Source organism: Marmota marmota, unplaced genomic scaffold (genome assembly GCF_001458135.2).
Source record: "Marmota marmota marmota unplaced genomic scaffold, marMar, whole genome shotgun sequence".
Classification (NCBI taxonomy): domain Eukaryota; kingdom Metazoa; phylum Chordata; class Mammalia; order Rodentia; family Sciuridae; genus Marmota; species Marmota marmota.
The window spans coordinates 51,699,806-51,712,598 of record NW_026000108.1 but is presented as its reverse complement, the minus strand read 5'-3'; the positions used below and the strand labels follow the sequence as shown (position 1 = coordinate 51,712,598).

General features: G+C 34.9%; 1 protein-coding gene across 1 annotated transcript in view; it reads left to right on the top strand.

The window, feature by feature from the left end:
* The window catches only part of Gnrhr (gonadotropin releasing hormone receptor), a 24,762-nt gene extending 18,337 nt beyond the window's left edge, over positions 1-6,425 (top strand). The window contains exons 2-3 of the mRNA XM_015481822.1: positions 2,924-3,143; positions 6,018-6,425. Coding sequence (XP_015337308.1) covers positions 2,924-3,143; positions 6,018-6,262 — 465 coding nt within the window. The 3' untranslated portion in view covers positions 6,263-6,425. The remainder of the gene's footprint in view (positions 1-2,923; positions 3,144-6,017) is intronic.
* Positions 6,426-12,793: the final 6,368 nt, after the last annotated feature.

Below are 12,793 nucleotides of genomic sequence, written 5' to 3'. Positions count from 1 at the left end.
CTGAAGCTTAATTTTGCTGGATACAGTATTCTTGGTTGGAATCCATTATTTTTCAGCGTTTGAAATACGTTGTTCCAGGATCTTCTCGCTTTCAATGTCTGTTATAAAAAATCAGCCGTTAACCTAATTGGTTTACCCCTGAATGTAATCTGCCTCCTTTCTCTCGTAGCTTTTAATATTCTCTCCTTGTTCTGTATGTTGGATATCTTCATAATTATGTGTCTTGGAGTTGGTCTATTACGGTTTTGTATATTTGGAGTCCTGTAGGCTTCCAGGATTTGGCAATCCATTCCATCTTTCATACCTGGGAAGTTTTCTAAGATTATTTCATTCAACAGATTGTTCATTCCTTTGGTTTGAACCTCTATACCTTCTTCTATCCCAATGACTCTCAAGTTTGGTTTTTTTATGACATCCCATATCTCTTGGTTGCATTGCTCGTGATTTTTTAACATCCTTTCTGCATTGACTATATTCTTTTCGAGTTGATAAACTTTGTCTTCATTATCTGATGTTCTGACTTCTGTTTGATCTAGTCTATTTGTAATATTCTCGTTTGAGTTTTTAATTTGGTTTATGGTTTCCTGCATTTCTAGGATTACTGGTTGATTTTTTTTTTAAATCTCTATCTCCTGGTAGAGTTCATTCTTTGCCATTTGAATTTGCTTATGCAATTCGTTATCAAAGTATTCTTTCATTGTTTCAACTTGCTGTCTAATGACTTCTCTAAGATTCCATTGCATCTGAGTCAGGTATGCCTTGAGTTCTTTCTCTGTCCATTTTTCTGATGCCTCTAGGTTCTCCTGTAGATTTAAGTTGTCCTGCATTGTTTGTAATCCTTTTTTCCCTTGTTTTTTCATGTTGTTCACGTTACTTTCCAACTCTGTTTAACTGCTGTGTTTCTGTTTTCTCCTATAAATTTGTTTTGGTTTTGTATATCTCTGTGGTCTCTCCTTTGTGGTGGGAGACTATACCTAGAAATGTTGGGCTTTATTGTACTTTAAAGCTGATTTATTCAATTCATAAAAGGCTTCTGGATTCTGTATGCATATAGTAATTTGTTGTTTGGTCTTAGGACTTTATGTTTAGGTTAGGTGCTATGATGGTATGAGGGTTAGTATGTCTTGGCTACTTTGGAAGATTGCTCTACTGAAGGGGGATATTAACAGGTGATTGGATCAGGGTGTTTGGTAATAGCTAGGTATTTAGGAGCCCTATAGACAGCCTCGAAACATTTACCTATTTGCATTTAGACAATTACACATAATGGAAGATGTAATGCTTGGGATGAAAGTTGGGGGGAAGGGGAAGGAAGGTGCTCTTAAAAAGAAAGAGGGAGAGATAGATAGAATAGAAGAGAATGGAAAGAACAATAAAACTTCAAAAGGGAAAGAAAGAAAGGAGGAACAGGGGAGAAAAAAACTAATAAAATAGAAATTTTAAAAAAAAATGAAGTCTTAGAGATCCATTTTCTTCTCTTTTAGTAGGCGGAGCTGTGCCCTCCAAGCCGAGCTTCTGCCCTCTATGTACCGACAGCAATTCCTGTAGGGCGGCTCCTGGGAGTCTCTCAATCCTGTTAGTCCAGAGCCGTTTCACTTCTCTGGCCCCTCCCCCCTTCCTCCTGCCAACCAGCCAGGCCCCGCTCACCGGAGGTGTTCCCCAAGGATCTGGTTACAGTTGCAGCCCCACTGCGTGCCCTATTTCCCAAATGACTGAGCTCTCTCTCTGTCATTCATCTAAGCCCCAGTGCTGTGGAGCGGTGATCTGGGAATTGACAGTTTAATTTTTGGTGGGCACGCCCTCAGAAACTGGCGGCTAAGACCTTGGGTGTCGCCACTGGTGGTAAGCAGAGTTGGGGATCGAGAATCCCCTCTGCTTCCCTCGGCCCCTACAGTCACGCCCACACCGCTGGCGGCAGTGGGAGTTGGGGGTCGGGAGTCCCTCGGTCCCTACAGTCATGCCCACGGAGAGATTTTTGAGGTTTCCCGGCTGTATGTATCTAGTGGGGGTTGGAGTCACACACCTGCTAAAGCGGATTCCGCTGGGAAGGAATTCCGTCGGCCAAACTCTGGTGACATCACCTCTCTGCTATGGCGGGCCCCAGGCTCCTTGCTGGAGTGTCCGAAAGGAGGGGTGGGACTGGCCTGTCTCTGGTCTGACCTGATCTCGGTTGGTTTCAGTTCTGGGTTCGCTATTTCATGAAGGCTTGGTTAGAGACCTCTTCATAGGGTCCCTGCTCCGTGCCTGCTGAGCCACCTCGGAGGCTGGTCGCTGCGCAGCAGCAGCGGGTGGCGGGTCTGGACCTCCACACCGTGTGGCGGAGATTCACTCGTCTGGGGCAAACTGTCATCTCCAATAATCCTACTAATTCCCAGCAGGTCTCACTTCAGCGAAATTTTGCTAGAAGTTTCTTAGCGGGTAGAATCTGAGCATATTAATGTGACTCTCTGACCCCATTATTGAGGAGGTACTGAAAGCGTTGCCTCCCCACCCGCCGCCATGTTGGGTCCCCCACACACACCTCTAAAATAAATTTTAAACATGTATTTAAAGAGTCAGACCCTGTTTTCGGCAATGCGGATACACTATAAGCAAAATCACTTGCAAAAAGTTAACTCAACATAATTGTACTTGAAAATGAAAGAACGGACAAGGTTTAGAATCTTGGGTGATGATTATTCTGCAACATTGAATAATTTCCAAAAAAAACCCCAAAATACTATCATTCCATTCATACTTACTTAAATATATTTGAAGTATATATCCAATTATAAGTTAACACAGAAATGCTCAAAAAAATACCAAGGAGCTTAGAAATTGCTTTAGGTAACATATATTAGAAGGATAGCAAGATGCAAGAAAAAAGTTTCCAAATAGTGTTTTAAAAAATAACATAAGTTTTTTTCCTTATTTTCTCATACAGTTATATATATTCAGGATGATCCACCTAAGAGATGGTTCTGGACAAACAGAAATTTTCTCTCAATGTGTAACACACTGCAGTTTTCCACAATGGTGGCATCAAGCCTTTTATAACTTCTTCACTTTCAGCTGCCTCTTCATTATCCCTCTTCTCATCATGTTGATCTGCAATGCAAAAATCATCTTCACCCTGACACGGGTCCTTCATCATGATCCCCACAGTATGTATTATTTGGATTTAGTGCTAATTATGTGCAAACAGTTTTTAAATAACAAAACTAAAGCAGAATGACCCTTACCCTATGTGCCAGATACTGTTCTATAAAGTTTATATATATTAGCTCATTTATTATTTACAGTCACCCCATAAGGTAATTCTTTTATTATGTTCCTTATTTACATGAGATAATATTTTCTGATGTTCTAAATTTACATCGAGAAATTAAAGAAAAAATAATTACTCCACTAAAACTTAGAATAAGCATTAGAAAATTGTTACTGCTGGGCTGTGAAATAATACATCAACACCCAATATCTAGAATACAGCAAACAACCTATTAAATGCTAGCCAATAAATTTGTTGTTTTAGTCAGTTTTTTCACCACTATGAACAAAATACCTGACAAGAACAATTTTAGAGAAGGAAAAGTTTATTTGGGGGCTCATGGTTTCAGAGGTCTCAGTCCATAGACAGCAGGCTCCATTCCCTGGAGCTTGAGGTGAGGCAGAACATTATGGAAGTGGGGATGGGAACAGGAAAGACAGTAGAATGAATCGGACTTAACTTTCCTATGTTCATGTATGAATACACAACCAGTGTAATTCTGCATCATGTACAACCACAAGAATGGGAAGTTACACTCCATGTATGTATAATATGTCAAAATACATTCTACTGTCATGTATATCTAAAAAGAACAAATTACAAAAAATTTAAATCAATAAAAAAAAGGAACATCATGGTGGAAGAGTGTGGTGGAAGGAAGCAGCTCACACCAGGAAGCAGCTCACACCAGTAAGCAGCTCACACCAGGAAGCAGCTCACACCAGGAAGCAGAGAGAGAGAGAGAGAGATCCCCAAAAGGACAAAATATAAACTCCAAGGGCATACCCCCATCAAACTACCTCCTCCAGTTACACCCTACCTGCCTATAATCACAACTTAGTCAATCTCTATCAGGGGATTAATGCATTGATTAGGTTAAGGCTTTCATAATCCAAACATTTCACCTATTTTCTTGCTTTATATAGAATCATAAGCTTTTGGGAGATACTTCACATCTAAACCATAACATTTGTTAAACTGATTCAAATTCCCTTAATATCCACAAACAGAAATTATGACATGTATGTGTATGTGAATGTATGCATATATGTGTGTATTCACAAGTCAAACAATGTTAAATATGTAATTATGGCATCCAAAATATCATAGATGTAGCTACACATTTTTTCCTTTTTTTTTCCTTCAGTAATCTGGTGCACTCCCAAAACTAAAATTTATGAAATAAGCATGATATTTTGGCATGACATCTCAAAGACATGCTACCGATGGCACAGTATATAAGTCATATCTGGTATAAATAAATAGGGAAATCATCTTAATTATTAAGGAATGATCAGTTTGGGTAGATATTATCAAAAGGAAATAATTATAGTGATGCTGTGTAAGTTTCCACTTGCCATCCCAAAATGCTATTTAATATTTCAAAAACAAAAAGAATAGTGCAAAACCAATTTGCTTCTCAAATCTTATCCAAGAGAGATTCAGTTATGTAAGGATTGTTTAAGAATGGGACATGTGGAATAAGAAGATGAATCAAAAATAGGGGTTAATCAGAAGAAATATGAGTAGTACAGAGATAGAAGAAAAAGACAAGAGTAATAGTTACATATTTACTAACACTTTTAGCCATTTACTTTTTTATTTACTTAACTAAAATGCACTGTCTGATACTGCTGGAAACCATACTCGGTGGCCTAGTATCTATCCTGTTTTCATAGAGTCCATAGTGTAGCACAAAAGTCGGAGAACAAACAGTAAACCAATAATCAAGTATGATAATATTTCTAAAGAAGAAGTACAGCATGCTGTATCTATATTTTATCACATTCAGCCATTGTGCTAAGCCAAGAAGCTTTTTTAAAAAAATGTGTTCATTCATGATTGCTTTATTAATATACATAATATTTACAGATATCAATGATTGAATGAAATAATGTGTGAAAAGAGGAAGGCCCATAGCAAGGGATGCATTAAATGGTAATTAGTTTTGTCTGCTCAAAAAAATCATGACCAGTCTATATTCAATAAAGTATTTATTTTAACATTTCTAGTCAAAAATTAACTTTATAACATAAATATAAATGTTTTCCTCCATATTTCCACTCTTGGGTGATCAGTGAAAAAGAAACTGTAAATAATTTCTAAATAGCATTGTATGTTTCCCTCAAAATATATAATACGTGAAAAGTATTTCTTATTTTTAAATAGCACTTTTGGATTACAAAATATAAGAACAGATTTTGAACATTTAGAACTGCAGCTTATAACTTTAAAAACTAAGTCTTTAAATTCTAAAAGGGAGCTGATTAAAGTCAGCAATTCCATTGATTTCAATAACTTTCTTCGCAAGAATAACCTATGAACTCTAAAAGTTACATTAAAAGTGGAATTATTTCAGGTATCATAGAAAGAAACATGGCTGAAGTAGATAATTTGGAGCAGCACACTTTCATCCATACATCATTCTTACTATCCTTAGTGGCAGGGACACCCAGTGAATCGGAATTCAACTCAGCTTAGCCTCTGTTTTCTTAAATTTATATTTCAATTGTTTGGGTACCTCAAATTTTAAATACAGATTAGTCTGTTGTAAACTTAAAGAACACATGCCTCTTCAATATTTTCTATTCATTATGTGATACAGTGTAAAACAATAAAAGTATGCTTTTTAAATAAATTGTCCTTATTTAAAATGCTAGAAATTTTCTCCTATAATATTTATTAGGTTGAATTAGTGAGTTTCTCTTTTGGACTGTTTTGGTTGTGTGAGAAAAACTATCTTTAAACACCTACTCTTTTTCCCTAATAGAACTACAATTGAATCAATCCAAGAACAATATACCAAGAGCACGGCTGAAGACCTTGAAGATGACAGTTGCATTTGCCACTTCATTTATTGTCTGCTGGACTCCCTACTATGTCCTAGGAATTTGGTATTGGTTTGATCCTGAAATGTTAAACAGGGTCTCAGACCCAGTAAATCATTTCTTCTTTCTCTTTGCTTTTTTAAACCCATGCTTTGATCCACTTATATATGGATATTTCTCTCTGTAATTGACAGATTACACATGAAGTAATATAAAGAAAAGCAAGGTAATGAATTTATCCACTTGGGAACGAGAGGAACAAAGCTGCAACATATTACATATAAAAAAAGCAGGATTTAAGTTTCAGTTATCATTCTTATTCTTTTTAGAAATCACATTGTCAAAGTCTCACTTATTAAAAAAAAATAAACAGGAAATGTACTGAAAATTTTCTCCTAATCATGAACTTCTAAATTAGCATCTGCCTTTTCTGTCATTTCTTTTCACTTTCTCTGTGTATAATAAAACAAAGAGCAATATTATTATGTTACTAAATATGATATTTAAAATAACCAATACCTAAGGCAAAAAGATGGCAAAAATTAAGACTAAGAAACCACAACACAGTCCTGATCTCAGCATGCTTTTTAAGTTTTTCTCCAAAAGTGACTGAGTGGCAATCACAACTATTTAAATACAAGTAAGAAAAGATATATATGGGTTGTGTTATATGTATAATATAGCCTCTGTTTTAATAATGTAAGAAATTTTTTGTTTGTCACCTGATCTTACTAAATTCATACTCCATAAATCATTGAGAAAGTTAAAAAATCAAGTAAATGCATAAGCAAAAAGATGTCTGAGAAATAAAAGAAACTGGAGAGAAAACTGTACAGTTTCAGTCAGTGCAGACCAAAGACTGCAAACAGCATTTGAGGAAGAAAGGAAAAGAAAACTCTTTGTAAATGTGAAACTAACACCTACTGATATAGTTTCCAAAATTTGTCCATACAATATGTCTTTTATTTAATTCAAACATATGTTTACCCCTTCCATAAAAAATGCTAGGATGTGAAAATAATGGAAGTATAATGTACATTTAATGAGAAAAATATTATATAGGACTTAAAATAAATTCAACCATTCTTTTGTATTTTTAAATGAATAAGATACAATTATTCATATGAATTATGTAATGCCACACAAAGTATGGAAATAGGAAGTAATTTCCAAATATTCCAGTGTTTGAAAAATTGTCGAGAGCAACCTGCTGAATAATGTAAGTCCTTACTTTTCTTATTTTTCTCCTCTCATGCTTTCAGTTTTGTAGTTTTATTGTGGGATTCTTGTTTTCACATCCCACCTTATTTTCCAAATATGTCTCTTTTGAGCTCCTTCTTTGTATTCTTTCATTTGTATCTTCTTTGTTACTCAATTCATAACTTTAATTAACCAATCCATAACTCAACTCTACAGTTTGGGCATGGCTCAAAATCTACAGTGTGCCAAAATGCTCAAAGTTTGCATATAGACTCAAATCAAGATTTTACAATTCTCTTATATATTATAGAGAAGTAGGCAAGTTACAATAAAAGCAATCTCCTCAAGGGCTCTTTATACTCATTCCTAAATTGGTAATAAATCTTTCTTCTGGATATAAAGGAAAAATAAAATACCTGCACAAGCTGCAATTTAAGGGCTTCAATGCATATGTGTTTAATGAATATATCTTAGTTCAGTTATTATGTATTAAAAAAACGTATTTAGGTACTCTCTTATGTATTAAAAAAACTTATTTAGGTACTCTCTATTCCTTTACATAAAAAAGGCATTTAAAAATACCTTTAATAAAGGGCTAATCAAAATCTGGAATCAGGGGTCTTTAATCTATAGCCCATGAACAGAACTATATTTCCTCAAAATTGTTTTTGTGTTTCCCTATTCATATTATTTTACGCAACTTAAAAACGTTATTTGGGGCTGCCCCCAGTTGGAACTGGCTAAAAAAGAATGGCAGCAAGAAACACCTGGGAGGCCACAGGAATCAATTTTTGACCACACAGAGATGTCTTATTATCCTGATAAGGGGTTTATAGGCTATATCAGACTGTCAATAAAAGGCACAAAAAAGTTGAGAATGTCTGCTTGCCTTGTCTGTATATTTACAAGGAAGTTTATTATAATAAAAATTAATTTAAATGTATTTGTTTTGATATATGCACAATAATGGATTATACGGAAACTATATTGTTCCAGTATGTTTAATCATTCTTTTTAAACTGAGAAACTCTCTTAAGGTTCAATATGTTATGAGAAACTTTACAGATATAATTATTCTAAATCAGTATTGTAGCCCATAAATTATAATATGAATATAAACTAAAATTCATAGCCCAAAAATTAAATGTGACTTTTCAACAAAAGGTTTATAACTCACTGGAGTATTTCACATCTGATGTTACTTTAATTTATTCTATTTTCCAAGATAATAAAAGATGAAGTTTCTTTGTAAAAGAGGAAATATTCTGAAGAGTGACTCTAATATAAGGTGAATCCAATATAAATCAGGTATTCTAGACTGATTTCTTTATTTAACTTATAAACTAGTTAAAATTTGGATTTCTTACAGCAACTCAGTTTAGTAGCTAAGTGACATAAACCAATAGCATTGAATTGAACAATAAATACATTAATTCAATTTTAAGCTATTAAAATAGTCAAAAAAATATTGTAGTGTGGTGGGGAGATAGTATCACAATTATCTCCCAGGGAATATAAATCAGCATAAATAAGTTTAAAATTATCTTAGTGACTTCATCTCAGAACTCACATGGTAGTTCTAAATCAGAAATAACAGTTAAAATATTTTTAGAATTTCAGAATCAATGTCTAAGGCTTTACTAATTACTCTAAAGTATTTCCATATTAATAAAAGAATGTAGTTTGATATAATCTTGCTTATAATTTTTATGATTACATTAAAAATCAGGTTGAAAATGATTAGTTTAATTTTAGAAGTTCCATAGCATGTAAATACATGCACAGAAACAATAGATAAGCACATGCAAAACATATAGTTATGTGAGTGACTTTAAAATTATTTCTTCCTTTTAAATTTCTGTAATTAAAAATTCTCAAATATATATATTGATTTTATTATGAGAAAAAAACAATAAATGCTAAATGTGTGGGTGTTTGTATGACTTTTATTTTATGCATCTGGCTGCCTGTCTCTCTCCCTTTTTAAAGACATAATATCCCCTATGTTCCCAACACCATCAATCTCCTCCTTTGCTAACAAATTGTTCCCACTGGCATATAAAAATGCTTTATTACTTGAATCTTTAAAAATATCCTCAGCTATATACTTAACTTCAGCTTCATCTTCCACCATCCATTTCTCTATTCCTTTTCATAAAAAAGAAATAAAAATTTTTTCAAGAGTTGTCCACACAACTTTACTTCTTCTCTTCTCATTTGATCCTCAACACATATTAACTTGGATACTGATCTTACTATTCATATTCTTCTTAAGGTCACCTAAACAAATAGAGGTTTATTTCTTTTTGATTTACTATAATGTTTATTAAGATTCAAATGATCATCCATCCTGTCTGTAAAGAATTCCAGTGGAGGAAGATTGGGCCATCTCTGGGTGAAAACTAGAGGGAGGAGAGGTACTGGCTTGAGAGAGATCACATGACAAAGATGTGGGTCAGGAGATTACCAAGCACCAGAGAACTACAAGAAGGCTAAATTGATGTCTTTCTTTGCACAGGATGCAATAACAAAATGCCACAAGAAATTTACTTTTCACATATTTAAACACTAAAAAAAAAAAAAAAAAATCAGACAGCCGGCATGGCTGTGTTCTGGAGAGGGCCCTTTTCCTGGCTTGCAGAAACTGCCTTCATGCTACATCCTAAAATGACTTAATTTAAACCTCATTACCTTTCAAAGGACCCATCTCCTAAAACCATTGCATTGCAATTTCTGGAACCATTTTGGGGGTTCAACATATGCATTGGATGTGGGCACAAACTCTTGAATCCATAGCAATGTCTAAAGTCCACACCTCCCCCTTCAAGTGAGTAAATCACATTGCCTTCACTAAGAAGCCTTATGCTATTTTTCTGATCATTAGCCAGTGATAACCTTCCATTTTCAAATATTTGCACATCTTCCATTGATTATTCACAGAAATGGTCATTGTCCTAAAATAGTGCTATATGTAAATCATCCTTTTCATCAGTCTAGTACATTTTTATACCCCTGAAAGGGGAAGGGTGAGGTACGTATTTCTCAACACTGTAAAGAGTGGTGGTGCTATGGTAGAGAAAGCCTAACATGGACACTTGAGTGTCACTGGACAGTAATGAAATCCTACACCAATTCACAACCTACTTAAAACACTCTTCTTACCTCTGTGAAACTATCCTCTCCTAGTTTTCCTCCTACCTCATTGGCAGTGACCTAGTGTTGTATAAGGTTCAGGAATGAGCTAACCTAAATATAGGACTTTAGGCTTTCTTGAATTTCTGCTGGTTGGTGGTAAAATCAGTTTTTAATTTGCCTACTGTTGACCAAATTCTATATGTAATCAAAAGTTCTCCATTTATGCAGCTTCTTACCTTTCTTTTGAAATAGCTGAGGTCTGTCTTCACCTCCATATACCATGGAGCACTCTAATTGTCTTTATATTAAAGAAAGGGGCAGTCAATTATATATGTATGTAAACCTTGATATTGGCCATTAACTTATATTGCAACAACTTAAACACATTATCAACCAGATTGTATCCTCTATCACTTTTTCTCTCATATTTTATGTCTTAAATGTCCACATATCAGAATTCTATACAAACTTGTTCTCCACTCTAGCTTTACCTTGAATATGCTTCTTTCATACTGAATATAGTCTATCCACATTAGCCTAGAAGAGTTCAAATAAAAATCATATGTTTACAAGTGTGTGTGTGTGTGTGTGTATCCCAGTTTTCTCTGCTTGGAAAACCTACCACAAACATTTTCTGTAGCAGAAATGACTAATGCTTGCCCACAGTTAGTCAATTAAGATATGAAATGTAACCATTGCAATGATAATTGTATGGTTCTCTGTCCATGGTATCACATAATACGGTTTTCACAAATATGAAGGCAGCACTCACCATTAAGATGAGGCTATAGATCAGTGCTTCCCTGACTTCAAGGTTGGCCTCCATTACCAGCCTCCCATGGCCAGTTCCAGTAGAGACTGCCAAAGTAAGGGAGATGTGGATTCACTGAAAACACTATCATCATAGCTGAGAGCTGGGCTAGCCTAGACCAGCTTGTCATGCCAAGAGTGCCTTTGTGCATTGTGCAGATAGGTGAGGAGATGGAGGAAGAGGAGTGTTCTAAAATAAAGATAAAGGTTATGAGACAGTCAATGTAGATTTAAGAGGATTGGAAAAAGGAGAGAAATATCCATTGTCCATTCCTTTTGGTTTATCATATCTACCTGACTTCAACTCAAATCACCAGTATCAGGTTGTGCCTGTATATTTTTTTTTCTATTTTTAGCCATGAAAGTGAAGGCATTTAGATACAGGTGTGTGTGTGTGTGTATATGTGTGTGTGTATGCATGCAGAGAGATAGATGACATCTCCACTCTAGCTTTACCTTGAATATACTTCTTTCATACTGACTATAGTCTAGCCACATTAGCCTAGAAGAGTTCAAATAAAAATCAGATATACATACAAACTTAAAAAGTATATACTTGAAGTATTCACAAATGAATTGAAAAATTAAAGCAAGATAAGTTAGTGAGTGAACATGATGAGGGGTGGTCAGAGAAAGATCCCCTAAGGAAATGATATTTGAGCAGTAGCTTGCATTCTGCGAAGGAACAGAGCATACATAGGTATGGTAGACAAACACCCTAGTATGGGAGTGGTACAAGTTAACTACCTCTTATTCAAAATGTTTGGAACTAGAAGTATTTTTAATTTTTTCAGATTTTGGGATATTCACATATTTATAATGAAATATCTTAGGGATGGGACCCAAGTCCAAACATGAAATTCATTTGTTTTATATATCTTACAAAAATAACCTGATGGCTGGGTTGAGGTTGTGGCTCAGTGGTAGAGCACTTGCCTAGCATGTGTGAAACACTAGCTTTGATTCTCAGCACCACATATAAATAAATAAAATAAAGATCCATTGACAACTAAATAATATTTTTAAAAAACAATAGCCTGATGGCAATTTTATACAATATTTTTAGTGTGTTGTGTTTTGACTGCAACCTATCACATGAGTTTAGGTATGGAATTCTCTACTTGTAGTATCATGTCTGTGTTCAAAAAGTCTTGAATTTTCCAGCATTTCAGATTTTGGATTTTCAGATTTGGGGCAGTCAACTTGTAGGTGTAAAACTCTTCAGAAGGATAAAAATTTCACATTTTCTGTATCATCTTCCCTCCTCTTGGTTAATACTAATTACTCCCTCCCATGAAAAGACAAAGCATTCTGTTTACTGCACATTTATGAACAACAAATATGTTAGTCCAGTGCAAGCAAAAATGAAAATCTGTCAAATGGAAAACAAAACTGAGAGGAGCCCCAGGTACCACTAGACATGTGTCAAAGCAGAATCCAGAGTAGAAAATCACAGATCAGAGCCAGGCAGAATGAAATAGCAAATACACCAAGAAACAGAAACCAAAAGACTAAAGCAACAATCAGTGAAGGCCAGAATTCAATAAAGAAAAGATGACTAAAGATAAGGTTA